The sequence below is a fragment of the Saccoglossus kowalevskii genome, chromosome 21 (assembly GCF_978046115.1).
Source record: "Saccoglossus kowalevskii chromosome 21, keSacKowa6.1, whole genome shotgun sequence".
Classification (NCBI taxonomy): Eukaryota; Metazoa; Hemichordata; class Enteropneusta; family Harrimaniidae; genus Saccoglossus; species Saccoglossus kowalevskii.
The window spans coordinates 18,552,636-18,580,139 of NC_140661.1; the positions used below are offsets into that span (position 1 = coordinate 18,552,636).

The 27,504-nt window shown below is 34.2% G+C and overlaps 1 protein-coding gene across 2 annotated transcripts; it reads left to right on the top strand.

Moving 5' to 3' along the window:
- The first annotated feature begins 10 nt into the window (after positions 1-10).
- Positions 11-27,101, top strand: LOC100378959 (AP-4 complex subunit beta-1-like). Of its 2 annotated transcripts, XM_085494788.1 has the most exons (18): positions 11-145; positions 1,279-1,337; positions 5,375-5,498; positions 7,189-7,361; positions 7,796-7,926; positions 8,651-8,798; positions 9,234-9,324; positions 9,866-9,989; positions 10,969-11,095; positions 13,131-13,226; positions 13,472-13,641; positions 14,312-14,442; positions 15,173-15,338; positions 16,685-16,758; positions 17,943-18,051; positions 18,447-18,669; positions 20,212-20,347; positions 26,497-27,101. In XM_085494788.1, exons 2-18 carry the CDS (start codon positions 1,288-1,290, stop codon positions 26,644-26,646), a joined length of 2,223 nt encoding a protein of 740 aa, XP_085350914.1. In that variant the 5' UTR covers positions 11-145; positions 1,279-1,287; the 3' UTR covers positions 26,647-27,101. The 2 variants fall into 2 exon arrangements, with proteins under 2 accessions (XP_085350914.1, XP_085350915.1); XM_085494789.1 differs by lacking the exon at positions 5,375-5,498.
- Positions 27,102-27,504: the final 403 nt, after the last annotated feature.

The window sequence follows — 27,504 nt, forward strand, 5'->3', positions numbered from 1 at the left end:
GCCTAGAGGGGCTCGTTGTTGTCAAAATGGGAGGCGAATGATGTTGTTGTCGTCGACTTCAATGTGCAGAAACGTAGAATACAAACACATTTTTAAGTAGCTGTATGCGGTATCGTACTATGAATTTGACATGAAAAAATAACTGGTAAGTACTATGCCAACAAATGGCGTCCACGATTATATTTCACTGATGAATTTAAAATTTCCCCTTCATCACTCGTTTTACGAATCTGACGTGTTATTGATGTTATTTTGTTGCAAGTCATAATATAGTGGTCGACAGTGAACACTAAATGAAAAAATACATACCTACAATCAAAAGAACTAGATTTCCTTGCATTGAAGTTGTCAAAAAGTTAGGTGCAGGGGAAATACCCAACCGGAAATATTTATGCATAGTCATTTGTCGCCTCCATCCCCCAATCTGGGACTTGACCGGGATAGTAGTTAGTACAACAACTGCAGCTTAATTCCAGTACAATCCCTGATACACGGGACCGAAGAAAATGTTTATGGATGGTAAAGTTGCCCCAGGGTGCAAAATTATTGTGTGATTGTCAGTCAAGAAACTATTACCACAGGAAGCCCAGGAACTACTAGTATAATCGTCTGTACGCTGTGGGTATCGGCTGGTACCTAGTGTAAGAAATAGACAAGGGATAAAAGCTCTAGCCAGCTCACATTTTTTAAACTCGAAAAAACAGTCAAACAAAATGAAAAATAAAAGCTAAAATTTTTTTCCAGTTTAAAAAATATAACAGTAATGTAACTGCCTGTGAGTGCCAAAGGCCTAATATAAAAACACACACAATAAGGCCTTAAGTTGGTCTATAGCAAAACAGCAATCAGTTTACTGTTTATTTGATAAAAAAAATTCTGTTGTAAACTTCCTTCCATTCTTGGCATGAATATTTAATGATTCAGAAAATGTTCCAGGCTTACGGAGGAGGGCCTGCAAATGACTAGGGCATAAAGTCTCAAAAAAGATATAGACGAAAGAGCATACTAGAGATATCTATGTCTGTAACAAAATTATGGTTATAAAATGTAACAGGTAGTTTTGCAACCTAAAGTCTATCAACTGAACAAAAGTTAATACAAAATGTAGTTGTGACTGAAATGATCAATTAATGGTAATTTTTCAGTTCGACCCAGTATGGTACCGGTAACTTGTATAGGCTTGTACTATAGTAACTACAAAGAAAACTGCGAAACCAAGAGCTACAGAATTGCAGATAATATTTGAGTTATATAAAGTGTATATGATTGATTCTATAGATATGAGAAATGGCGTCCTATTTTGCAACAGAAAATAACTCGGATATTCAGACTTTAAAGTAAGTATATATTTTCAGTCCCCGTTCGAACGAAGTCCGAAAACGGTACTATTAATTTGGGTTCTTTCCGTCTGTACGTCCATAGCTATATCTCGGACACCCATTGACGGATTTCATTCAAACTTTACATGAATACATGTCTTACATATGCACGTCAAGTTACTTTATGATCGGAGAAAAAAATGGCTGACTGGCGGCCATTTTGGATGTAAAATTTGCTATTTCTGATACCTAAACGTGTCTGCAGCAGTTTCTCAGAGATGACTGGGCCAATTTGGATCAAACATGGTATGATGATCATACATATTTGGTTATAGGTGCACGTCGTACTTTTTCCGTGATTCAAACAAATATGGCCGACTGGCGGCCATTTTGTCTTTCATGGTACCCATGCTACTTTCTCTTGAATGCCATGAACGTTTCTGTTTAAATTTTGTACAAAAATAGTATACCAAGAGATACATTTACACTATCATTATTTTTGTGATTTGATTCAATATGGCTGACTGACGCTCAAATTCCCTGTAAAAGCGTTAAATCGTCATTTTTTACATGTCCGGAGCTGTTTCTCAGAGATGACTAGGCCAATTTAGATCAAAGTTGATATGTAGATAATACATATTGGATTATAGGCGCACGTCATTCTTTTCCGTGATTCAAACAAATATGGCTGACTGGCGGCCATTTTGTTTTTCATGGTACCCATGCTACTTTCTTCTGAATGCAATAAACGTTTCTCTTTAAATTTTGTACAAAGATAGTATAGCAAGGGATGCGCATCAACATTATTTTTGTGATTCGATTCAGTATGGCTGACCAATGCCAAATTTTCATATAAAAGTGCTAAATCGTGATTTTTACATGGTCGGAGCTGTTTCTCAGAGATGACTAGGCCAATTAGGATCAAAGTTGGTATGATGATCATACATATTGGGTTATAGGCGCACGTCATTCTTTTCCGTGATTCAAACTAATATGGCTGACTGGTTGCCATTTTGTTTTTCATGGTACCCATGCCTACTTTCCCATAAATCAATGAAAATTTCTGTTAAAATTTTGTACAAAGACAGTATACCAATAGATACATCAACATGAACATTATTTTTGTAATTTGATTCAATATGACTGCCCAATGTTCAATTCTCGTGTAAAAGCACTAAATCATAATTATTTACAAATCCATCTCCTATTAATTGTTTCAATCTAATCTCAATGACTTCATCAGCATCAAATTGATATGTCAGATCACAAAATTGTGGACGGGGACTGTGTCATTAACAATGACTTGTTTAAATTACTAATATTTAGCTAAAAACTGTTTATTTATATTTGAATAATTTAGGAGTGAGCAGTTGAAATTAAAAAATAATAAAAAATATAAAAAATTCTGGTATAAAAAATGTATTCATTGTTATGATAATTAAGTTACATGTATACAGTCTGCTCAAAATCACTATAATCCAGTGGAGTGGAACCCTGATAACGCAAGGGGATCCTGTATCTCCATGGTCTAATGCTGGGGATCCCATAGGTCTGTGGTATAACCCAAGAGGATCCCTTAAGTCTATGGTCTAATCCTGGGTTATCCCCTACGTCTGTGGTAAATATAACAACCTTTATTGATATCGTATCCCTTCTGGGATCTAGATTAGAATACAATAAGGATATAAGGAACAATAAAATACATAAGTAATAATAATAATAAAAAAGAAATAAATAGTAATACTGTGAAAATACTATTATATAAATATTTTTTGGTGTTATTTTGAGGCAGCTGGTAAATTGCTTTTCATGAAATTCTCTCTTTTAGTGAAACAGTCGCTGATAAACTTGGCAAGGGGATACCATAGATCTGTGGTTTAACCCAATGGGGTACCATATATCTGTGGTATAACCCAATGGGATCCCATAGGTCTGTGGTATAATCCAAGAGGATCCCCTAAGTCTATGGTCTAATCCTTGGTTATCCCCTAGGTCTGTGGTACGTATAACCCAAGGGGATCCCATAGGTCTGTGGTATAACCCAAGGGGATCCCATAGGTCTGTGGTATAACCCAAGGGATCCCATAGGTCTGTTGTATAACCCAAGGGGATCCCATAGGTCTGTGGTATAATCCAAGGGGATCCCATAGGTCTGTGGTATAACCCAAGGGGATCCCATAGGTCTGTGGTATAAACCAAGGGATCCCATAGGTCTGTGGTATAATCCAAGAAGATCCCTTAAGTATATGGTCTAATCCAGGGTTATCCCCTAGGTCTGTTGTATAACCAAAGGGGAACCCATAGGGTTAAGGTATAACTCAAGGGGATCTCCTAGATCTGTGGTAATAATAATAACAACCTTTATTGATATCGTATCCCCTCTGGGATCTAGATTAGAATACAATAAGGATATAAGGAACAATAAAATACATTAGGAATAATAATAATAAAAAAGAAATAAATAAATAGTATAACCCCAGGGGATCCCAAAGGTCCGTGGTATAACCCAAGGGGATCTCATAGGTCTGTTGTATAATCAAAGGGGATCCTATAGGTCCTGGTATAACCCAAGAGGATTCCTTAAGTCTATGGTCTAATCCTGGGTTATTCCCTTGGTCTGTGGTATAACCCAAGAGGATCTCATAAGTCGGTGGTATAACCCAAAGTAATCCCATAGGTATGTGGTATAATTCAAGAGGATCCCATAGGTCTGTGGTATAACCCAAGGGGATCCCATAGGCCTGTGGTATAACCCAAGGGATCCCATAGGTCTGTTGTATAACCCAAGGGGATCCCATAGGTCTGTGGTATAATCCAAGGGGATCCCATAGGTCTGTGGTATAACCCAAGGGGATCCCATAGGTCTGTGGTATAATCCAAGAGGATCCCATAGGTCTCTGGTATAATCCAAGGGGATCCCATAGGTCAGTGGTATAATCCAAGGGGATCCCATAGGTCTGTGGTATAACCCAAGGGGATCCCATAGGTCTGTGGTATAAACCAAGGGATCCCATAGGTCTGTGGTATAATCCAAGGGGATCCCATAGGTCTGTGGTATAATCCAAGGGGATCCCATAGGTCTGTGGTATAACCCAAAGGGATCCCATAGGTCTGTGGTATAATCCAAGAGGATCCCTTAAGTCTATGGTCTAATCCTGGGTTATCCCCTAGGTCTGTGGTATAACCCAAGGGGATCCCATAGGTCTGTGGTATAACCCAAGGGATCCCATAGGTCTGTTGTATAACCCAAGGGGATCCCATAGGTCTGTGGTATAATCCAAGGGGATCCCATAGGTCTGTGGTATAACCCAAGGGGATCCCATAGGTCTGTGGTATAATCCAAGAGGATCCCATAGGTCTCTGGTATAATCCAAGGGGATCCCATAGGTCAGTGGTATAATCCAAGGGGATCCCATAGGTCTGTGGTATAACCCAAGGGGATCCCATAGGTCTGTGGTATAAACCAAGGGATCCCATAGGTCTGTGGTATAATCCAAGGGGATCCCATAGGTCTGTGGTATAATCCAAGGGGATCCCATAGGTCTGTGGTATAACCCAAAGGGATCCCATAGGTCTGTGGTATAATCCAAGAGGATCCCTTAAGTCTATGGTCTAATCCTGGGTTATCCCCTAGGTCTGTGGTATAACCCAATGGGGTACCATATATCTGAGGTATAACTGGGGGATCCCATGAGTCTGTGGTAAAACCTAAGGGGATTCCTTAAGTCTGTGGTCTTATTTTGGGGTATTCCATAGATCTGTGGTATAACCCAAGGAGATACCATAGGTCTGTGGTATAACCCTAGGGGATTTCTTAGGTCTGTGGTACAATCCCAGGTGGTCCAATAGGTCTGGGGAATTTCTTAGGTTTGAAAAAGCATTTTCTGTTGCATTATTTTGATATTTGATCATATTCACAAATTTGTCTGTGGAAATATGAATCCCAAAGTATCTTTACAAGATACCAATTAATAATTAATGCATTTACAGTAATTGACAGTTTGAAAGTGAGAATGTAATGTACATTGACTTCCTGAAATGATTGTGTTTTATAGAATGAAGCTGAGTAGTCCTTCTGTTCAGTCTGACCCAACACAATGTAGACTACTACTACAGAGAATAATAGCATTAATGACACAAGGATTTGATATGTCTGAACTGTTTACACATATAATAAAGGTTGGTAGTGATATTACTGTATTTAATTATTACAATCACATTACCTTTGTTATTAGACAGCAGCACTTACTTAGTCCTTGACTTATTATGTGTTCATTGTTTTTGTTTTTTAATATTCTGCTTATAGTACTGTAGAATACTTTATTAGTCCCCGTGTGTGCCCTGTGTGCGTCCGTGCGTCCGTGATCACCTGTATCTTGAACATGCATGTACCGATTAAGTTCAAACTTCACTCATACATCACACATTATATGGGACATATGCACATGCATTTTTTTCATGATCCGATTAACGATAGCCGAATAGCCGCCATTTTAAGGCCGAAAATGCATCAAAATCGCACATTTTCACCATTCCGGACCCGGATCTCAGTTGTGCATGGACAGTTTTTGTTCAAATTTGATACATACATTAAACATAATAGAACCTTGATGCACGTCATTTTTTTTTTTGGATCGGGTTTGAAATGGCCGACCGGCGGCCATTTTGTTTTAAAGAATTTAGTTTTTGATCCATATCTCAGGCATGCCTGAACTGATCAAGACCACACTTCACACACATCATACAATGTGTTGTACATATGCAGGTGCATTTCGGATCAGACCACTGTTCGTATCCGAGACATGTCTGGATTGATCAAGTTCAAAACTTCACACACACATGGTACATCATGTCACAAATGAATATGTGCATTTGTTTCATGATTCGCTTAACAATAGATGAATGATGGCCATTTTAAGGCCGAAAATGCATCAAAATCACGTATTTTCACAATTCCGGAACTGGATCTCAGTCATGCATGGATGGATTTTGTTCAGATTTAGTGCATATATTAAACATAATATAAGCTTGATGCACACCAATTTTTCTTCGGATCAAGTTCAAAATGGCCGACTGGCGGCCATTTTGTTTTAAAGAATTTAGTTTTCGATCCACATCTCAGGCATGCCTGAACTGATCAAGACCACACTTCACACACATCATACAATGTGTTGTACATATGCAGGTGCATTTCGGATCAGACCACTGAAAGTGGTCTGAGATTTCGGTCATGATCTGCTTTGAATGTATATGTCACTCAAATATGAAAGGAATTTTATTTTATTTTTATTTTTTTTAATTTTTTGTTATTTTTTTTTTTTCGTCTGCTTTTGGTTTTTCCTTAAACTCTTAGCCATTGTAATTTGATTAGTTTGTATTCATGATTTTCTTTTGTAACCTTTAACCTCCCCCAGTATGTTTGTATGAGTTAAATATGGTAAATAGATCACCAATAGTAGTGCATGTAATATTGATAGAGCAAATACAGTACTATGATTATTAGAGGATCATATTGCCTTCATAGTTAGCTATTGTTCTACATTTTAGGTGTTTTGTTCGATTTCACATTCAGCAAAAAAACTGATGAACTGCTAAGATTTTTGGAAAAAAGGTGGTGTTCACAGACTGAAAGTCAAATGCTTTTGAAAACTTTAATAAAAATGTCAATTAAGATGCCAGGTGTGCAGAAGCTATGGATTGTCTGTGAATATCCGGGTTACATTAAATTTACAGTTGTTTATCCATTTTAACTGTTCTTTGCACTGTTACATGTAACTTTTGGGAATTGATAAGTAGTCCTGTGACACATCATGCTATTAATTTGGCAGAATTCAGGATATTTGCTTTTAGTTTCACTTGTACTTGGCAGACTGCTGCTACCAGTGACATTGTGCAGAAGAAACTGGTCTATCTATACATGTCTACCTATGCGGAACTGAAATCTGACTTAGCTTTGCTGGCAGTTAATACATTACGTAAGGATTGCAGTGATCCTAATCCAATGATCAGAGGATTAGCCTTACGAACTATGACTTCAATCAGGTAACTTGCTGATTTTAAATCTAATTGTGATAGAACTTTTATTAGAACTATATCAGGTTCTATTTTTCAAGCATGATCGATTACATTCAAATTTGTTACAAAATTCACAATGCAAACCACCAAAGTTTTGCCAAAGTTTTGTTTTTTTGAGATTGCTCTGAATATTAATTAAACTGATTACCTACCCTTTGTTTCAAAATATTGTTGATTACATGCAGACTTTCGTTTATAGTCGGTTGGTACTGTAGACAAAGTCTACTAGTATCTTGACAATATTTTGAAAACAAAGTAGGTTGTTCTAATTTTACAACATCCAGAGAAATTTCAATAAGAAAATCTCCACAAAACACCTACTTATACATTCCTGCTGTTATACTTTTGTATACAACACCAACGGTAAATGTCTCATGACTGTTTTAAAATAAATTTACCAGATTACCCATGTTAGTAGAATATACAGAACAGTGTTTATTAACGGGATTAGAGGATAGCAGTGCATATGTGAGAAGAGTTGCTGTCATTGGCTGTCTTAAAATATGGAATATTGCACCAAATATAATTACAGGTATGTATTTCATGTATCGATAGTTATTCACTCATAAACCCTTTGAAGTGAGTTGTCAACAAAGGTGAAGCTGAGCTCAACATGCCTTATAGTCATTGGCGAAACCCTCTGTGTTATGCATATTCATCATAAAGGTATGAACTCATGCACTCAATAACATACAATGTACTGTAAAATACTTTATTTTAGCTATGTACTGTGAAATAATTTATTTTCACTGGAATTAATTTTCGCTGAAAAGACTTTTTAGGTATTTTGTGTGGAATTTATTTTCACTGATTTTTCGTGAGTTGAATGTAAAATATGGGGGAAAAGGTAAATTCGCTGGATTTTATTTTTACTGAATCACTCCTTCGGCGAAAAATAGCGAAAATTAATTCCAAGCGAAAATAAAGTATTTTACAGTATTAATTTTCACTGAAAAGACATTTTGACTGTTTTGTGGGAAGTTTATTTTCACTGTTTTTGGTGAGTTGAATGTAAAGCATAGGGAAAAAAATTATTTTCATCCCTTCAGCGAAAATACATTTTATGTGAAAATTCAATACTTTACAGTAATACTGATGGACTTAAGACTACGGTATACTAGTATTTCTTTCCACATATTTTCTGTATTTGCTCAACCACTTTACCAATTCATCAAAAAAATTGGTTAGTGTTCTGTTTGATGTTTGACAATTCATAAGGACTGTATGTGTAATACAACAGCTTGTTTCTATTTCAGGACATAATGTTGTTGATAAACTGTATAATATGCTACGTGACTCAGACACCATAGTTGTCACCAATTGTTTATCTGTATTGGATGAAATATTACAACCAGATGGCGGTATTGTTATCAACAAAAATATTGCTCATTATCTTCTTAATAGGTATGTTAATTACTCTTAAAAGAACTCGCACTCGCTAATGACGAAATGTTTCTGTGTTGTCAAAATGGGAGTATACAATGGCAACAAGTAGAAAACTCTTTCTTTGTGTAGTAAATCTCTAATAAAACAGTACTTCTAATGACAATGATCACAGATCTAAACATTAAGGATGCTGTGAGGTGAACAGTGTCAATAACATCCATTTACGTTGCAGAAGCAATTGGTCGCTAAGGAATGGTATATTCCTGATAACCTTTCAATTCAATGTTTTGTGATTTTCTGTCTTCTGATTCATACTGTTGCTGCTCTAGACCATAATAACAAGTGGAAAAATGTGAATAATTGAGCTCCATGATTATAGTAATTTGAGTACTGTGGCTGAAGTAAAGAATTAATACTGTAACAACATTCAATTGAAGAAAATTTTTTTTTCAGATTATCTGAATTTACTGAATGGGGACGAAGCAAAATATTGGATTTATTGCTAAAATATGAGCCAACACAAGATGAGGCATTTGACATTATGGTAAGGCTATTAGGCTGCAGAGATGGCTATATAGAAATAAAAATACCATATTCTATTTGTCGCACATGTATGCATGGCAATGTGTGTATATAGTCAAACTAAGCAACATTTTTTATTCGCTTGTAATTATGCAAATATGGTGTTGGCTTTTGTGCTATATGATGCTATGTCTTTTTTTTTGCTCAAATGACCATATTTGGGCTTGAATATTTTTATTTCATGCCCGCAATTGATATAAGTGAAGTTTACTTTCAAAAACATTCACAGACAATAGAGTTCAGAAAATCCAGCTGAACTTTGGTGATTGCTGCCTTCTTGTAAAGTTGTGTACTATGTAGTAATGGTGTCAGTACCAGCCTCATTGGGCTACAGAATACACTGGACATTCCAATTATAAATTATGTAACAAGATCTCAGTTGTGGGAAATGGAAGACATGCGTAGTGAAAATAAAATGGCTAGCCATTGATCGTTGAACATAAGATGAATCGGGATTGATAAATACTAATGTAATTATTACTATGTAATTGTTTTGCTAATAGAATCTAATAGATGGTTGCTTAAAACACCGTAATAGTGCAGTATCCAGCAGTGCAATCAAACTACTATTACATTTAACAAAAGACATGGAAGATATACATTTACAAGTCTTTAAGCAGGTTACAGGTAATAAACAATATACTGAATGTGAACCTCTTTAATTCAAGAGAAACAAATTTTCACAAATCGGTAAAAATCAGGAAATTGTTTGTTGGTGAAAAAATTACTTTTAGAAATGTTGTCCTCATGAATTCCGTTATTACCCCCTTTCACCCCTAGTTCCCTCTTTTCATCACAAATTCACAAAATAGTTTGCATTATTCTTCAGAAGATTGGGAAAAAAATAGACAAATTTTTCAAGTAAAAACTGAAAAGTGACCCAAATTTAGGGTTCATTTTAAAAAATATTGAAGAATAAAAAAAAAGTTCAGAAAAAAAATTTTGCAAAATAATTGTGGTGGTGAAAAAGTTAAATCGCCAAAAATTCAACAGTTTACAGTGTTTAGTTTGAGGTGTGAACATGAAGTAAAATTATTTGTATCACTCATATATCCTGACGAAAATTGGTGCATGAAACACATCAACATTGTTTTGATCTGTTGTCATTCATAATAGAAAAACAATCACTACTACTGCATGTATGCAATGCATTTATCTCTTTGATTTCACTTATCTATGTGATTTTGACATCATTGCTAATAGACCATTTTCCGTTCACTGCGAGAATCACACGTTATGCGTGAAATCGAACGTAAAAACAGGACAAACAAAAGTCATAGCGTCGTAGTGGCATCAAACATCGCATGGGATTCGACAAACGCGAAAGTATTTTGGGGACATTTCCATGCTTAATAATGTGCTGTACACATTTGATGATAGGCAATTTCGATTAAGTAAGGGTATTCGGAAGCAATATTCCTCTGTCGAAGATTGGCCGGTCAATGCGGCAGACGTTTGACGCGCGTCTTTCATGCATCTCGCGAGATCTCGCAATTGTACGGAAATCACTTATTGATGTGATTTGCACAGGAAAGGTCAGTTGCAGATTATTCTTGATGACTGATGTATGCATGATAATTGAAACTTTGTGTTTCTCATTTGACAGGACCACTGCTCAACTTAGTTACAAGTAGCAATTCAGAATTAGCATATACATCATTATGTCATGCACAATTATTGGTTAAAAAAGCTCCTGATTTATTCAATACAGCTTACAAGAAATTCTTCTGTCGGTAAGTGATGATGGTTGGTCATTGTCAGATAGGCTGATAGATGATTAGTTATTGTCAAATAGGCTGATAGATGATTGGTTATTGTCAAAAAGGCTGATAGATGATTAGTTATTGTCAAATAGGCTGATAGATGATTGGTTATTGTCAGATAGGCTGATAGATGATTGGTTATTGTCAAATAGGCTGATAGATGATTGGTCATTGTCAGATAGGCTGATAGATGATTAGTTATTGTCAAATAGGCTGATAGATGATTGGTTATTGTCAGATAGGCTGATAGATGATTAGTTATTGTCAAATAGGCTGATAGATGATTGGTCATTGTCAGATAGGCTGATAGATGATTAGTTATTGTCAAATAGACTGATAGATGATTGGTTATTGTTAAATAGGCTGATAGATGATTAGTTATTGTCAAATAGGCTGATAGATGATTGGTTATTGTTAAATAGACTGATAGATGATTGGTTATTGTCAATAGACTGATAGATGATTGGTTATTGTTAAATAGGCTGATAGATGATTGGTTATTGTCAAATAGGCTAATAGATGATTGGTTATTGTCAATAGACTGATAGATGATTGGTTATTGTTAAATAGGCTGATAGATGATTGGTTATTGTCAATAGACTGATATATGATTGGTTATTGTTAAATAGGCTGATAGATGATTGGTTATTGTCAATAGACTGATATATGATTGGTTATTGTTAAATAGGCTGATAGATGATTGGTTATTGTCAATAGATTGATAGATGATTGGTTATTGTTAAATAGGCTGATATATGATTGGTTATTGTCAATAGACTGATATATGATTGGTTATTGTTAAATAGGCTGATAGATGATTGGTTATTGTCAAATAGGCTGATAGATGATTGGTTACTGTCAAATAGGCTAATAGATGATTGGTTATTGTTAAATAGGCTGATAGATGATTGGTTATTGTCAAATAGGCTGATAGATGATTGGTCATTGTCAGATAGGCTGATAGATGATTAGTTATTGTCAAATAGGCTGATAGATGATTGGTTATTGTTAAATAGGCTGATATATGATTGGTTATTGTCAATAGACTGATATATGATTGGTTATTGTTAAATAGGCTGATAGATGATTGGTTATTGTTAAATAGACTGATAGATGATTGGTTATTGTCAATAGGCTGATAGATGATTGGTTATTGTTAAATAGGCTGATATATGATTGGTTATTGTCAATAGGCTGATAGATGATTGGTTATTGTTAAATAGGCTGATAGATGATTGGTTATTGTCAAATAGGCTGATAGATGATTGGTTACTGTCAAATAGGCTAATAGATGATTGGTTATTGTTAAATAGGCTGATAGATGATTGGTTATTGTCAAATAGGCTGATAGATGATTGGTTATTGTTAAATAGACTGATAGATGATTGGTTATTGTTAAATAGACTGATAGATGATTGGTTATTGTCAATAGATTGATAGATGATTGGTTATTGTTAAATAGGCTGATATATGATTGGTTATTGTCAATAGACTGATATATGATTGGTTATTGTTAAATAGGCTGATAGATGATTGGTTATAGTCAAATAGGCTGATAGATGATTGGTTACTGTCAAATAGGCTAATAGATGATTGGTTATTGTTAAATAGGCTGATAGATGATTGGTTACTGTCAAATAGGCTGATAGATGATTGGTTATTGTCAAATAGGCTGATAGATGATTGGTTATTGTTAAATAGGCTGATAGGTGATTGGTTATTGTCAAATAGGCTGATAGATGATTGGTTATTGTTAAACAGACTGATAGATGATTGGTTATTGTCAAATAGGCTGATAGATGATCGGTTATTGTCAAATTGGCTGATTGGCTCTATGCAGAGCAGAAAAGATAATTATTTGTTGATAACAAGGTAACAACATTTACATATAAGTTACAGCAACGTTTGTAGTCTAGTGTTAAAACAAAGTTGATTGCCAAGTAATATCAAAGTTGATCAGTTAATAATATAACAAAGCTAATGAATACATTTTGCTTATTTGCAGATACAATGATCCCTCATACCTGAAGCATAAGAAGATAGAGTTGTTATCATTAGTCTGCTGTGAAGATAATGTACAAAATATTGTCAATGAACTTAGGTCAGTGAAAAAAAAGCCTTTGCTTGAAATGTTTTTCTATAAATATTAATGAAAATGTTCAACAGAGAGCAACATTAATGTTGAATTCTGGACAGTTGTATTAATTGTGTACTGAATTATTAAAATATGACTTGATGGACACAGCTTTGTATGAAAGTATGAACACTACCGGTACTAATAGAGCAAATATAATAAATTTTATTAATTTATAATTGATAATTGCTACCTGATTATTATTTTTGCAGTGCGTATTGTACAGATGTATCTGTGAGTTTAGCTGAAAAGTCCATCACAGCATTGGGTGACATTGTCAAATATAAACCACTCTGTTCACAATTATGTATGAAGACTTTGATTCATTTATTGTCACTGCAGTTAGGATATATCACTTCACAAGTACTTATAACACTACAAGGTATGTAACTAGGATATATCACTTCACAAGTACTTATAACACTACAAGATATGTAACTAGGATATATCACTTCACAAGTACTTATAACACTACAAGGTATGTAACTAGGATATATCACTTCACAAGTACTTATACCACTACAAGATATGTAACTAGGATATATCACTTCACAAGTACTCATAACACTACAAGGTATATAACTAGGATATATCACTTCACAAGTACTTATAGCACTACAATGTATGTAACTAGGATATATCACTTCACAAGTACTTATAACACTACAAGAGATGTAACTAGGATATATCACTTCACAAGTACTTATAGCACTACAATGTATGTAACTAGGATATATCACTTCACAAGTACTTATAACACTACAAGAGATGTAACTAGGATATATCACTTCACAAGTACATATAACACTACAAGGTATGTAACTAGGATATATCAACTCACAAGTACATATAACACTACAAGGTATGTAACTAGGATATATCAACTCACAAGTACATATAACACTACAAGGTATGTAACTAGGATATATCAACTCACAAGTACTTATAAGTCTTCATGCGAATTGAATACAAAGAAGATGGATTTGTAGCCAAATCCATTATATATATATATACACTTGCAATACTATTTTCGTCAATATTTTTGTTTTCAGGTTTATTTCTATATGAACGAAATGCGTGTTTCATCAGTGATGTGATGGAGCAAATCCCAGAATGTGTGTCTATATTGGACAATAGTAACGGTAAAGCAGCTATGATATGGTTAATAGGACACTATGGACAGGTAGTAATTATAATTATATTGTAGTGTTTCCTCTAAAAGGTGACAAGCAGCTAATTCAGTCATATTTATATTCTAAATGACATGTTTAGACTCTTACATTTCTTAATCTGTGTGGTATACCATACAATTTTACATCCTACTGAGCATTTTCTGAGAAAACCCTGCGTGTGTTAGCTGATCTGCCCATTTTCGTGATAATATTTGTATTTATTTTCACAGATGTATTTTATTAAACAATGTATTTTCCTGGGTTCTAATTAATAAAATTAAGCAGAAAAAATTGCTATGAAAAGAAAATAAGCCTGGGATTCTAATTTTATTAAATACTGTACATTAATTATTAGACTTTTTTAAAGAAAGTGCATGACGCCCTCGGTGTTGGACATGATAGTGTATTCTAGTTGCCATTGAGGGCGTCTTGATACAATCACCAGTTTTTCTTGATACCTTGTGACCATATAGTTTTTAAAGTTGCAAGAACTCAGATTACTTCCACAATGGGTCTATTTAATTTTAATTCTTAAAGTTAAAACTTATATTGTAGTGGTGGTCATTCATGAGATGCAGGTTACCTTTATTCAGCACTTTTCCCATGGACAACAAATTGTACGTTATTTTGATTACTATCATGCATTTTTTGTTTCCAATTTCTTCTTCTTGTAATATTCAACCCACTGATAAATGACAACAAGATTAATTAATTAACTGATATTTTTAATTTTCCTTTTAGTCTTTATCTGATAGTCCATATATACTGGAAGACATGATTGACAACATCAGTGAAGAACACAGCAACCTGGTGAAGTTGCATTTAATAACTGCCACCACTAAATTATTCTTTAAACGACCTGCAGAATGTCAAGATATGCTGGGCAAACTCTTGGAGCATTGTATAGGTGAGAAGCAAGTTATTTGAATAGTCAAATAGTTTGACAGCTTGCAACTTTGCAAAACGCTGCGGTTTTTGCCCTATCTGGACTTGACAGTGTTATTCCTTTGACACGCCCACAATATAGATCATTCTGTAGAAAGGTAACATACAACATGGTATCAAGCAGATTCCTTTTACACTATCAGTTCTCGCATGTTTTACAAATTACTAAAAATGACAGAACAGATCATGCGATTCAAATCAGTTTATATTTTCTACAGCAAGTCTCAGAAATATTGGAACGGCCAATTTGTAAACTCGCTAGCGAATTGGCTAACTGCTTTGGTTTTTACTGGACGGTTGGCTTTCGAATCTCACTGGCGCCGTCCTGTGGCCACTCTGGGTGAATCTATATAACAGTAGGGGAAGGTCGTCATACTTTAGTTGGATGGCAATTTCACTTTCAAATATACCGGGGAACAGGGTTCTATTTTCTTCGTGTAATGAGGTGTTCGTATACAATGGATTTTCCAGGCAAAAACAATGAATGAAGTTGAATTGTATTAGTGGTTGGTTTAATGTTACCCCAACGAATTGTTTGAATTTATTTTCTCACTGATTTATAGGAAACTGTTTCTCAACTTCTCCCTTTATTTAGTTTCCATCAGTGTTCAAGATGGCTACCCCCATATAGTAAAATATCAGTGGATTAATCGCATTTATCATATTATCACTTGTACGCCAGCTGACTCTGGCCATTCTCAGGCTGACCAGGGAAACTTTCACATTATCACGCCTTGCAAATCAAATCATTTAGGGGAATCCAGACATGTACCAGGCTACGCAAAAACATACTATGTTCTCTAATGCAATATAGACTTACCCAGAGTGGACGCGATCACGAGTCGGTGCCAGCCAGATTCGAAAGCCAACTGTTTAGTCAAAACCCAAGCAGTTAGCCAATTCGCTAGCGAGTTTGCAAATTGGCTGCCCTAATACTTCTGAGACTTTCTGTATGTACCATTGACTTACTGAGTGAGGGATACACATCTTTTTGCAACTTTGCACCCACTGTAATTTATAATACAATCACAAAAATCAGATACATAAGACAGGAAGAATAGTTATTGAATACCATATATCATGTTGACCACCACTAAGAAATAGTTAATCTCAGACAGGATGCTTGTCGTTAAGTCCACCAAAACGAACACCAAAACGAACACCAAAGTATTTTGCATCTTTGCACTGGCTATCTTGGTTACTGACTGTCTGAACCGCTGTAACAATGCATTTTATTTCATTATAAAATTTATTATGAAATGTTGTATTATATATGATGACATCAAATGTTGATTGTTTTGTTTGTAGAAGTAGAGAACAATGTAGAAGTTGGAGACCGTGCTAGTATGTATTACAGACTACTGCACGAGGACATCAATAAGGTTTGTATACGACTTACACTGGCAATTTATCATAATTGCTATACATTTTTATTACTGTAAAACATGTTGAAAAAGCGACATGCAATTTTAGCAAATTGTAGTAAAATGACGTAATAGCTAAATGTTGATTTAGCAAATCTCTCTTGTCATTGTTGATTTCCTGTTTTCACAATACTTGTCTGTCGCGTGCCAAAACAAATGCGCAGTTATCACGTCCATAAAAACAAAGCAAAACTGTCAAGTGTAATTAGGAAGTGCCGCAGATTTTTATGTTCCGGATTACTGTATACAAATCTCCAAGCCTTGGCCATTTTGAATTTATAATAAAGTCATTAGCGACATCTTGAATTAGCGAATCAGTTCTCTCGCTAAATTTGCTAAAAAGACATGCTCGTGAAAAAGACATATTTTTACAGTATATTCAGTGTATAATAGTTGCAACATTGGTAATTACAAATAATTATGAATAGTAGCTTACCATGGAAATGAATTACTTCTAAAATAAACTAAGCGTCATATTTAGATAATATATATTATGTGTTTTTTCTCATTGTGTACAATAGTTATCCTTTTTTTTGTTACTGCCATAATGTTTTGTAAATTGAAACAAAAGCATTGCCAGTTAAGTTGCTGACTGTTTTGCTGTGTGTGTCTGGAGACAGTTACAAGATTGCAACTGGTTAGATCAATGCCTTTTGATGGGAGTACGTCTGACTAAATAGAATAGGGTTACTTTAGACTGAAAACAGTCAACATTTAAATCACCCCTCAGAATGAATGAGACGATTGAATAACTATAAAACTTCAGCAGTATAATTGGCTAGAGTGAATGTATAAGAACTGGATGGAAGGACCAGGGCAATAAATCTAGCTTTACCCACACATGATACCTCATTAGCAGCTGTTGTCTGACGTGTAAGAAAGTTTTTTTTTATAATTTTGCAATTTTAACAATGACAGTTTGTAAGATTAGATAAAATATATTGAAAAGTAAGACCATCTTCTATTATTATTCTATGTGTCCTTGAGTTTTGAAGTTAAATTGACCCAACCAGTTCCTATCAGATAACTAATACCAGACTCACATAACAAACCAGGCAGCGCATCAACAGGCAATGTTGTTCTTTGGCAGTGACAGCATTTATATTCCCAGCATTGAAACATTGTATTCATTTTTTTTACAGGCCAAAGAAATAATAAATTCTTCCCTTTGTACTGTTAAAGAAGATGATGAAAAACCATGCAATACTTTACACCATATACAATGTTTTGGCTCCCTCTCTGTTTTATTTGGTAAGAATTAAATTATTATATTGCTGCCAAAATCAATACAGATGTCTTGATGGTATTAAATATTATAAAAAATACTGTGTGTGTGTACGTACATGGTATTATTATACATCTGTCACCGCAATGCTATAAGTTACAGCGTGCCGTAATTTTGCGGTATTTTACAGGGTATTTTCATCCTACCATATTAGGAATTCCAATGCTGCTCGTTGATACTCCAGCTGTACTGTCTTCGTGCATACTTTGAAGTATTCTCATAATAACCTCATAGTATTCTTTTTGATAACCTGATTATTATACACCTTTTTTTGACAGTTGTCAAAATTTAGTGATATACATGATCCATAAATGCCAATTTCTCCTCATATTTTGTATCCATTGTATTCTATGAACTGAAGGCCAAGCAAAGTGGAAGGAGATAAAACTAAGAGAAAGGCAGCAGTTTACTGAAAAAGTTCAAGAAAATGAAACACTTGTATGTAGAGAAAAGGAAATCAATACAGCAAATTTACTGAGTATAGATGATGGTGATTGTGTTGCCATGGAAACAATAAAAATGAAAAATAGTTTTACACTAACACCTGAGGCATTTGAAGGAAAATGGATTGCAAATTCTGCAAGGTGAGGGAGCATTTATTAAATAGTTATAATACTAAATGTACATGTTTTACATTATTATGTTCACCATGTTATGAAAATAATTGTAATTATAGTTGTTTTGTTTTTAAATTTTGAGTAAGGCCAGACTTTTTTTATTCCTTGTTTCTCAAGTTTTTATAAGTCAATTTTTTTGAGGAGGGCGGAAAAAAATAAAATTAATTCTTTTTTTCCATTAGATTTGTGCGATTCTCAAAGAATTGTATGTGAGATTATTGATCAGAGAGAAGAAATGAAATAAAAATTTCATTCCGTGTATAACCTGGTTGGCAATGTCACCAATTTTCAGCATTAATGAGGGATTTCTGTTTTTTTTACGAGATTCACGGCGTGTCACCACAAACCATGCCGCCATGTTTGCCTAGTAGTCTCAAGCAGCACGCTGAGATTCGCTGTCAACCAACGCGCATAAAGTATAGATCTGCGCGAGACTTCAGTACTTTGATCATGATACTCCCATGAAAATGCAACTTGGATTTGTAAGGCAGCGGGCAGAAAAAAAAGGAAGATAAAAATAAATTTTTTTAGCAATTTTTTCCACTCACAAGTTGGTGGGCGAGAGAAATTACGCTGAAATAAAATTTTATTTTTATTTCATTTTCGGCTCCTGTTTATTCGGCGGGTTCGCAAAACAAGGGATAATAAAAGTCTGGCCTAACTTAGAGTTGCTGCATTCGCAAGTTATACTGATTGATACCTGAAACATTGCACCATTCCTTGTTATTCATTGTCTTCACTAAAATAAATATTTCATGCACTGATGTTTTAATTCTGCTTTGGGTACACACTAAATACAACTAACCAAGTAAGTATGTAATGTTTGAAGTTCACTGAGATGCAGCCAGATGTAAACATGAGTAAAATAATGATACTATAAATTCCGGTTGAGGGGAGGGGCTAATGGCGATACAGGACATAACCCAAGAGTCTGGTGTACTAATCCTAATGGAAAATTCTTTACATTAAATATTGATTTTGTAATATAGTTCATCTTTGATCTTGAAATGCTGAAAATTCTATCACTCCTGAACTGCCTGCGATGTTCGGCAAGGTGGATGTTTTATATCATAGCGTTGCATTTATTTAGGTGGATGTTTTATATCATAGCGTTGCATTTATTTAGGTGGATGTTTTATATCATAGCATTGCATTTATTTAGGTGGATGTTTTATATCATAGCGTTGCATTTATTTAGGTGGATGTTTTATATCATAGCGTTGCATTTATTACTGTAAAATGACTAATTTTCGCTGGGTTTAAATTTCACTGATTTAGCATTTCAGGCATATTCAGTGGGATTTTAATTCACAGTTTTATCATTTAGATAATGTGTTCTATGCTAAATTTTACATATTCACTGGTTTTTGATTTTAAATAGCACATTTTCCATTCAGCGAAATAAGCAAAATTAAAACCCAGTGAATAACTAATCCTTTTACAGTATAATTAGGATAATTTTTGCTTACATTAAGTTAGTCTGTTCTTAGTATATTCCATCTCTTTCAGTGAAATATTGGAATTTACAGTCCCATCAACATTGACAGCGATAGAAGTTGAACAACGATTTAACAATCACAATGTGGTTACTATGGCAACAAGCCAGTATGAGACTGACCCATGGAAAGCATTCTTCTATGCACAGGTATGGTAATATATACTAAGACTTTTGTATTACCAAGCAGTTAAAGTGACAGTTTTTTAACTTTCTTGATATACCTATGTTAGTTATCCTGGATATTGTCATTCTTGCTGATTACTGAAGTTTGCTTTAATTTGAACTTTCTGCCAATGTTTTGCTTATTACACAGTTAATTTTGTCGATGTGGCAACTATCAGTTGGCATGTACAGCAAATGAAAAAAAAAATATGGTGCAGATTAACAGTGTGCTATATTTATTATCAATGTCATGGTCATCCACTGACTATGGATGTGAAATATTGTGAAGAGTTGGTAACCAGTAGAATCTGGTATCCTGGCTAAATTTAGTGAATATCAGAATTAGTATTGAGATTAGCAGTGTGCTATATTTATTATCAATGTCATGGTCATCCACTGACTATGGATGTGAAATATTGTGAAGAGTTGGTAACCAGTAGAATCTGGTATCCTGGCTAAATTTAGTGAATATCAGAATTAGTATTGAGATTAGCAGTGTGCTATATTTATTATCAATGTCATGGTCATCCACTGACTATGGATGTGAAATATTGTGAAGAGTTGGTAACCAGTAGAATCTGGTATCCTGGCTAAATTTAGTGAATATCAGAATTAGTATTGAGATTAGCAGTGTGCTATATTTATTATCAATGTCATGGTCATCCACTGACTATGGATGTGAAATATTGTGAAGAGTTGGTAACCAGTAGAATCTGGTATCCTGGCTAAATTTAGTGAATATCAGAATTAGTATTGAGATTAGCAGTGTGCTATATTTATTATCAATGTCATGGTCATCCACTGACTATGGATGTGAAATATTGTGAAGAGTTGGTAACCAGTAGAATCTGGTATCCTGGCTAAATTTAGTGAATATCAGAATTAGTATTGAGATTAGCAGTGTGCTATATTTATTATCAATGTCATGGTCATCCACTGACTGTGGATGTGAAATATTGTGAAGAGTTGGTAACCAGTAGAATCTGGTATCCTGGCTAAATTTAGTGAATATCAGAATTAGTATTGAGATTAGCAGTGTGCTATATTTATTATCAATGTCATGGTCATCCACTGACTATGGATGTGAAATATTGTGAAGAGTTGGTAACCAGTAGAATCTGGTATCCTGGCTAAATTTAGTGAATATCAGAATTAGTATTGAGATTAGCAGTGTGCTATATTTATTATCAATGTCATGGTCATCCGCTGACTATGGATGTGAAATATTGTGAAGAGTTAGTAACCAGTAGAATCTGGTATCCTGGCTAAATTTAGTGAATATCAGAATTAGTATTGAGATTAGCAGTGTGCTATATTTATTATCAATGTCATGGTCATCCACTGACTATGGATGTGAAATATTGTGAAGAGTTGGTAACCAGTAGAATCTGGTATTCTGGCTAAATTCAGTGAATATCAGAATTAGTATTGAGATTAGCAGTGTGCTATATTTATTATCAATGTCATGGTCATCCACTAACTATGGATGTGAAATATTGTGAAGAGTTGGTAACCAGTAGAATCTGGTATCCTGGCTAAATTTAGTGAATATCAGAATTAGTATTGAGATTAGCAGTGTGCTATATTTATTATCAATGTCATGGTCATCCATTGACTATGGATGTGAAATATTGTGAAGAGTTGGTAACCAGTAGAATCTGGTATCCTGGCTAAATTTAGTGAATATCAGAATTAGTATTGAGATTAGCAGTGTGCTATATTTATTATCAATGTCATGGTCATCCACTGACTATGGATGTGAAATATTGTGAAGAGTTGGTAACCAGTAGAATCTGGTATCCTGGCTAAATTTAGTGAATATCAGAATTAGTATTGAGATTAGCAGTGTGCTATATTTATTATCAATGTCATGGTCATCCACTGACTGTGGATGTGAACTATTGTGAAGAGTTGGTAACCAGTAGAATCTGGTATCCTGGCTAAATTCAGTGAATATCAGAATTAGTATTGAGATTAGCAGTGTGCTATATTTATTATCAATGTCATGGTCATCCACTGACTGTGGATGTGAAATATTGTGAAGGGTTGGTAACCAGTAGAATCTGGTATCCTGGCTAAATTTAGTGAATATCAGAATTAGTATTGAGATTAGCAGTGTGCTATATTTATTATCAATGTCATGGTCATCCACTGACTATGGATGTGAAATATTGTGAAGAGTTGGTAACCAGTAGAATCTGGTATCCTGGCTAAATTCAGTGAATATCAGAATTAGTATTGAGATTAGCAGTGTGCTTTATTTATTATCAATGTCATGGTCATCCACTGACTGTGGATATCAAATATTGAGAGGACTTTGTAACCAGTAGAATCTGGTATCCTGGCTAAATTTAGTGAATATCAGAATTAGTATTGAGATTAGCAGTGTGCTATATTTATTATCAATGTCATGGTCATCCACTGACTATGGATGTGAAATATTGTGAAGAGTTGGTAACCAGTAGAATCTGGTATCCTGGCTAAATTCAGTGAATATCAGAATTAGTATTGAGATTAGCAGTGTGCTATATTTATTATCAATGTCATGGTCATCCACTGACTATGGATGTGAAATATTGTGAAGAGTTGGTAACCAGTAGAATCTGGTATTCTGGCTAAATTCAGTGAATATCAGAATTAGTATTGAGATTAGCAGTGTGCTATATTTATTATCAATGTCATGGTCATCCACTAACTATGGATGTGAAATATTGTGAAGAGTTGGTAACCAGTAGAATCTGGTATCCTGGCTAAATTTAGTGAATATCAGAATTAGTATTGAGATTAGCAGTGTGCTATATTTATTATCAATGTCATGGTCATCCACTGACTATGGATGTGAAATATTGTGAAGAGTTGGTAACCAGTAGAATCTGGTATCCTGGCTAAATTTAGTGAATATCAGAATTAGTATTGAGATTAGCAGTGTGCTATATTTATTATCAATGTCATGGTCATCCACTGACTGTGGATGTGAACTATTGTGAAGAGTTGGTAACCAGTAGAATCTGGTATCCTGGCTAAATTCAGTGAATATCAGAATTAGTATTGAGATTAGCAGTGTGCTATATTTATTATCAATGTCATGGTCATCCACTGACTGTGGATGTGAAATATTGTGAAGGGTTGGTAACCAGTAGAATCTGGTATCCTGGCTAAATTTAGTGAATATCAGAATTAGTATTGAGATTAGCAGTGTGCTATATTTATTATCAATGTCATGGTCATCCACTGACTATGGATGTGAAATATTGTGAAGAGTTGGTAACCAGTAGAATCTGGTATCCTGGCTAAATTCAGTGAATATCAGAATTAGTATTGAGATTAGCAGTGTGCTTTATTTATTATCAATGTCATGGTCATCCACTGACTGTGGATATCAAATATTGAGAGGACTTTGTAACCAGTAGAATTATAATCTGGGTTAATTTTAGTGTATTTTATTACTGGGATTCAGTTCAGTACTAGAGTTTCCTATCTTGCCTGTCATTTACACGAATAAAGAAGTAGGAAATGGAACAACTCCAGCTTGTAATTATTATTAGCTGTACATTAACCTAATACTTCGGACTGCTGAGCAATTGGGGTCATATAGCAGCAGTCAGTTAATGATTAATCAATTTTTTTGCTGGTGTAGCTGTGCTGATGAGTGCAGGCAGGAATTTATTGTGAGAAGTAAGTCTGCTCAATTACCGGTACATACAAATGAGCTCACACAAACAGAAAATAACCAGGAAGTTGGAACTCGTATTATCTAAATTAATTTTTTTTGGTCATTTATTCACCTACTAATGACGAATACTAGATTTTTTAGTGATGCTAAGAAAAATAATTTTACGAAGACTTAGCCTGTCTAAGGACCAGTTTATGATCTTATACTGACTACAAGTAAATGTGGGCCCCACACATGTAACAGCAGGATGTCCATTCATTAACGACCTAATTAATTTTATGTGTTTTTGACTCCCATGTGCAAAGCACAAAATGGGAGTCTTTGCAGTTAGTGTGTCTGTGTGTGTGTATGTGTGTATGTGTGTATGTGTGTCCGACTGTTCCACTGCTATCTCAAGAACCATACATCGGTTTTTGATGAAACTTGGTGCATAGATGCTCTGGGCCAATGCGCAGATTTGATTAGGTTTTGGTAAAAATCCATGCTCGTTGAATACTAATTTGCATGATAATTAGCTAATTTTTAGCTGTTCTATGACTGTTCCACTGATATCTAAAGAACCACTCATTGGATTTTGATGAAACTTGGTACATAGATGCTCTGAACATGTGCGCAGATTTGATTAGTTTTTGGTAAAAATCCGTGCATATTAATTACCTAATTTGCATGATAATTAGCTGATTTTTGCTGTTCCATGATTGTTCCACTGATATCTAAACAACCACTCATTGGATTTTGATGAAACTTTGTACATACATGCTCTGAACTAATGCTAGGTTTTGATTAGTTTTTGGTAATAATCCGTGGATACTAATTACCTAATTTGCATAATGATTAGTCAATTTTTGGTTTTTCCACTGATATCTCAAGTACTAATCATCACATTTCAATGAAACTTGGTACATAGATGTCATATGACACTGCACAGACCTGATAGTTTTTATGGTAATATCAGTACATATTAATTACCTAATTTGCATAATTAATTTTCAGCATTTGATATAAGTACTAATCATCACATTTCAATGAAACTTGGTACATAGATGTCATATGACACTGCACAGACCTGATAGTTTTTATGGTAATATCAGTACATATTAATTACCTAATTTGCATAATTAATTTTCAGCATTTGATATAAGTACTAATCATCACATTTCAATGAAACTTGGTACATAGATGTCATATGACACTGCACAGACCTGATAGTTTTTATGGTAATATCAGTACATATTAATTACCTAATTTGCATAATTAATTAATTTTCAGCATTTGATATAAGTAGTGAGCATTACATTTCAATGAAACTTGGTACTTACATACTCAAGGACTATGCAGAGATTGATTGTTTCCGATAAATATTTGTGCATATTAATCACCTAATTTGCATAATGATTAGTCAATTTTCGGTTTTTCCACTGATATCTCAAGTACTAATCATCACATTTCAATGAAACTTGGTACATAGATGTCATATGACACTGCACAGACCTGATAGTTTTATGGTAATATCAGTACATATTAATTACCTAATTTGCATAATTAATTAATTTTCAGCATTTGATATAAGTACTAATCATCACATTTCAATGAAACTTGGTACATATATGTCATATAACACTGCACAGACCAGAGTTTTTATGGTAATATCAGTACATATTAATTACCTAATTTGCATAATTAATTAATTTTCAGCATTTGATATAAGTAGTGAGCATTACATTTCAATGAAACTTGGTACTTACATACTCGAGGACTATGCAGAGATTGATTGTTTTTGATAAATATTTGTGCATATTAATCACCTAATTTGCATAATTAGTTAATTTTCAGCTTTTCCACGGGTATCTCAAGTACTAATCATCGCATTTCAATGAAACTTGGTACATAGATCCTTTAGGACTATGCAAAGACCTGATTAGTTTTAGGGCAAATAATTGTGCATATTAATAAATAATTTGCATAATTAATTTTCAGCTTTTCTACTGATATCTAAAGTACTAATCATCACATTTCAATGAATCTAGAATTATGCAGACCCAATGAGTTTCTGGTAAATATTTGTGCATATTAATCACCTAATTTGCATAATTAACCAATTTTAAGCTTTCACACTGATATCTAAAGTACTAATTATTCCATTTCAATGAAACTTAGTACAAAGATGCTCTAGGACAATGTACAAACCTAATTAGTTTGGGGTAAAAATCTGTTCATATTAATTCCCTAATAAGCATAATAATTCATAATTTTTTGGTTCTAATCACATTTCAATTAAACTTGGAAACATAGATTTTCTGTTACATTGCGCAGACCTCATTAGTTTTACACTCAAATCTGTTCATATTAATTTTCTGATTTGCATAATTAGTTTTCAGCCAAGTAATTTCGAATTATATTTAATGTGTCTCCAATACTCTCAGCACATTCTTTCTAAGCTTTCTTTGATTTTTTTTTTCAGGACACATCAGAATATCTGTACTTGTTTGAATTGACATTGAGTAAACACGATTGTAAGGCAGTAATATCATTGAAATGGGAAGGTGAAGAGGCAACCACTTCACCAACAGAAGAATTTCAAAAATTATGTTGTATAATCCTTAATTCGTAGATGTACCTTTTACTCTTATTGGATGTATTAAGTTTATCATACTGCAGAATACTTTATTTTTGCTATTTTCACTGAAGTAATAATTCAGTTTAAATAAAATCCAGCGAATATTCCTTTTTCCCTATACTTTAGATTAAACTTATCAAGAATCAGTGAAAATAAATTCCATATAAAACACCCAAAAAGTCCATTCAAAGAAAATTAATTCCAGCTAAAATAAAGTATTTAACAGTAGCTATTTAGTATAATACATTGTACAAGTTACTTGTTTATGATTGTAACTACCATGGATGTATTGAAAAAGTAGTAAATCAATAAATAACTGCTTGGACCAATAAATGATGTATAGTGATAGATAATATTTGGTAATCATTGTCCTAAGCAACTATTAAAACGTCTTGTCTATTTTTGAGCTATGGCAATAAACTCCACTGTATTGAACAGTTACAATGTAATTCAACTGTACTAAAAAATTGATCCAGTGGACTTCAGAATTTAGAGCAATACATGTATAGGTGCGTGCGTTCCATCATCCCAAGCATTCCATTCCTGTAACAAAGACAGGATGCGAGGGACACCTTCGTCATTCAACTTTCCCACTGTTCTGGCAATTAAATAGAACTGTTCAGCAATGCTTAAGGTAGCGAGACTATTATTTGTGTTGAAAATTTCACATTTATTAATTGATGAAATGCACTATAAACTTTCATGTGATAAAGTCAACATAACATAGAATCTCATGTAAGTTGGTTAAAATGTAGATTTTCTGAAGGGGAGCAAGGCAGCCTCAGTAGCGTTTTCTAAAATCAACAACACAGGTTTAATTTGTGTGCCTCTAAGTTTCAAAGATAAACTCAA

Excerpts from the sequence above, each read along its gene's own strand:
- LOC100378959 (XM_085494788.1), top strand. The coding sequence starts at position 1,288 with ATGGCGTCCTATTTTGCAACAGAAAATAACTCGGATATTCAGACTTTA. Across the intron at positions 14,443-15,172 it reads TAATAGGACACTATGGACAG|TCTTTATCTGATAGTCCATA; the intron begins GTAGTAATTATA and ends TTTTCCTTTTAG. Across the intron at positions 20,348-26,496 it reads AAGCATTCTTCTATGCACAG|GACACATCAGAATATCTGTA; the intron begins GTATGGTAATAT and ends TTTTTTTTTCAG.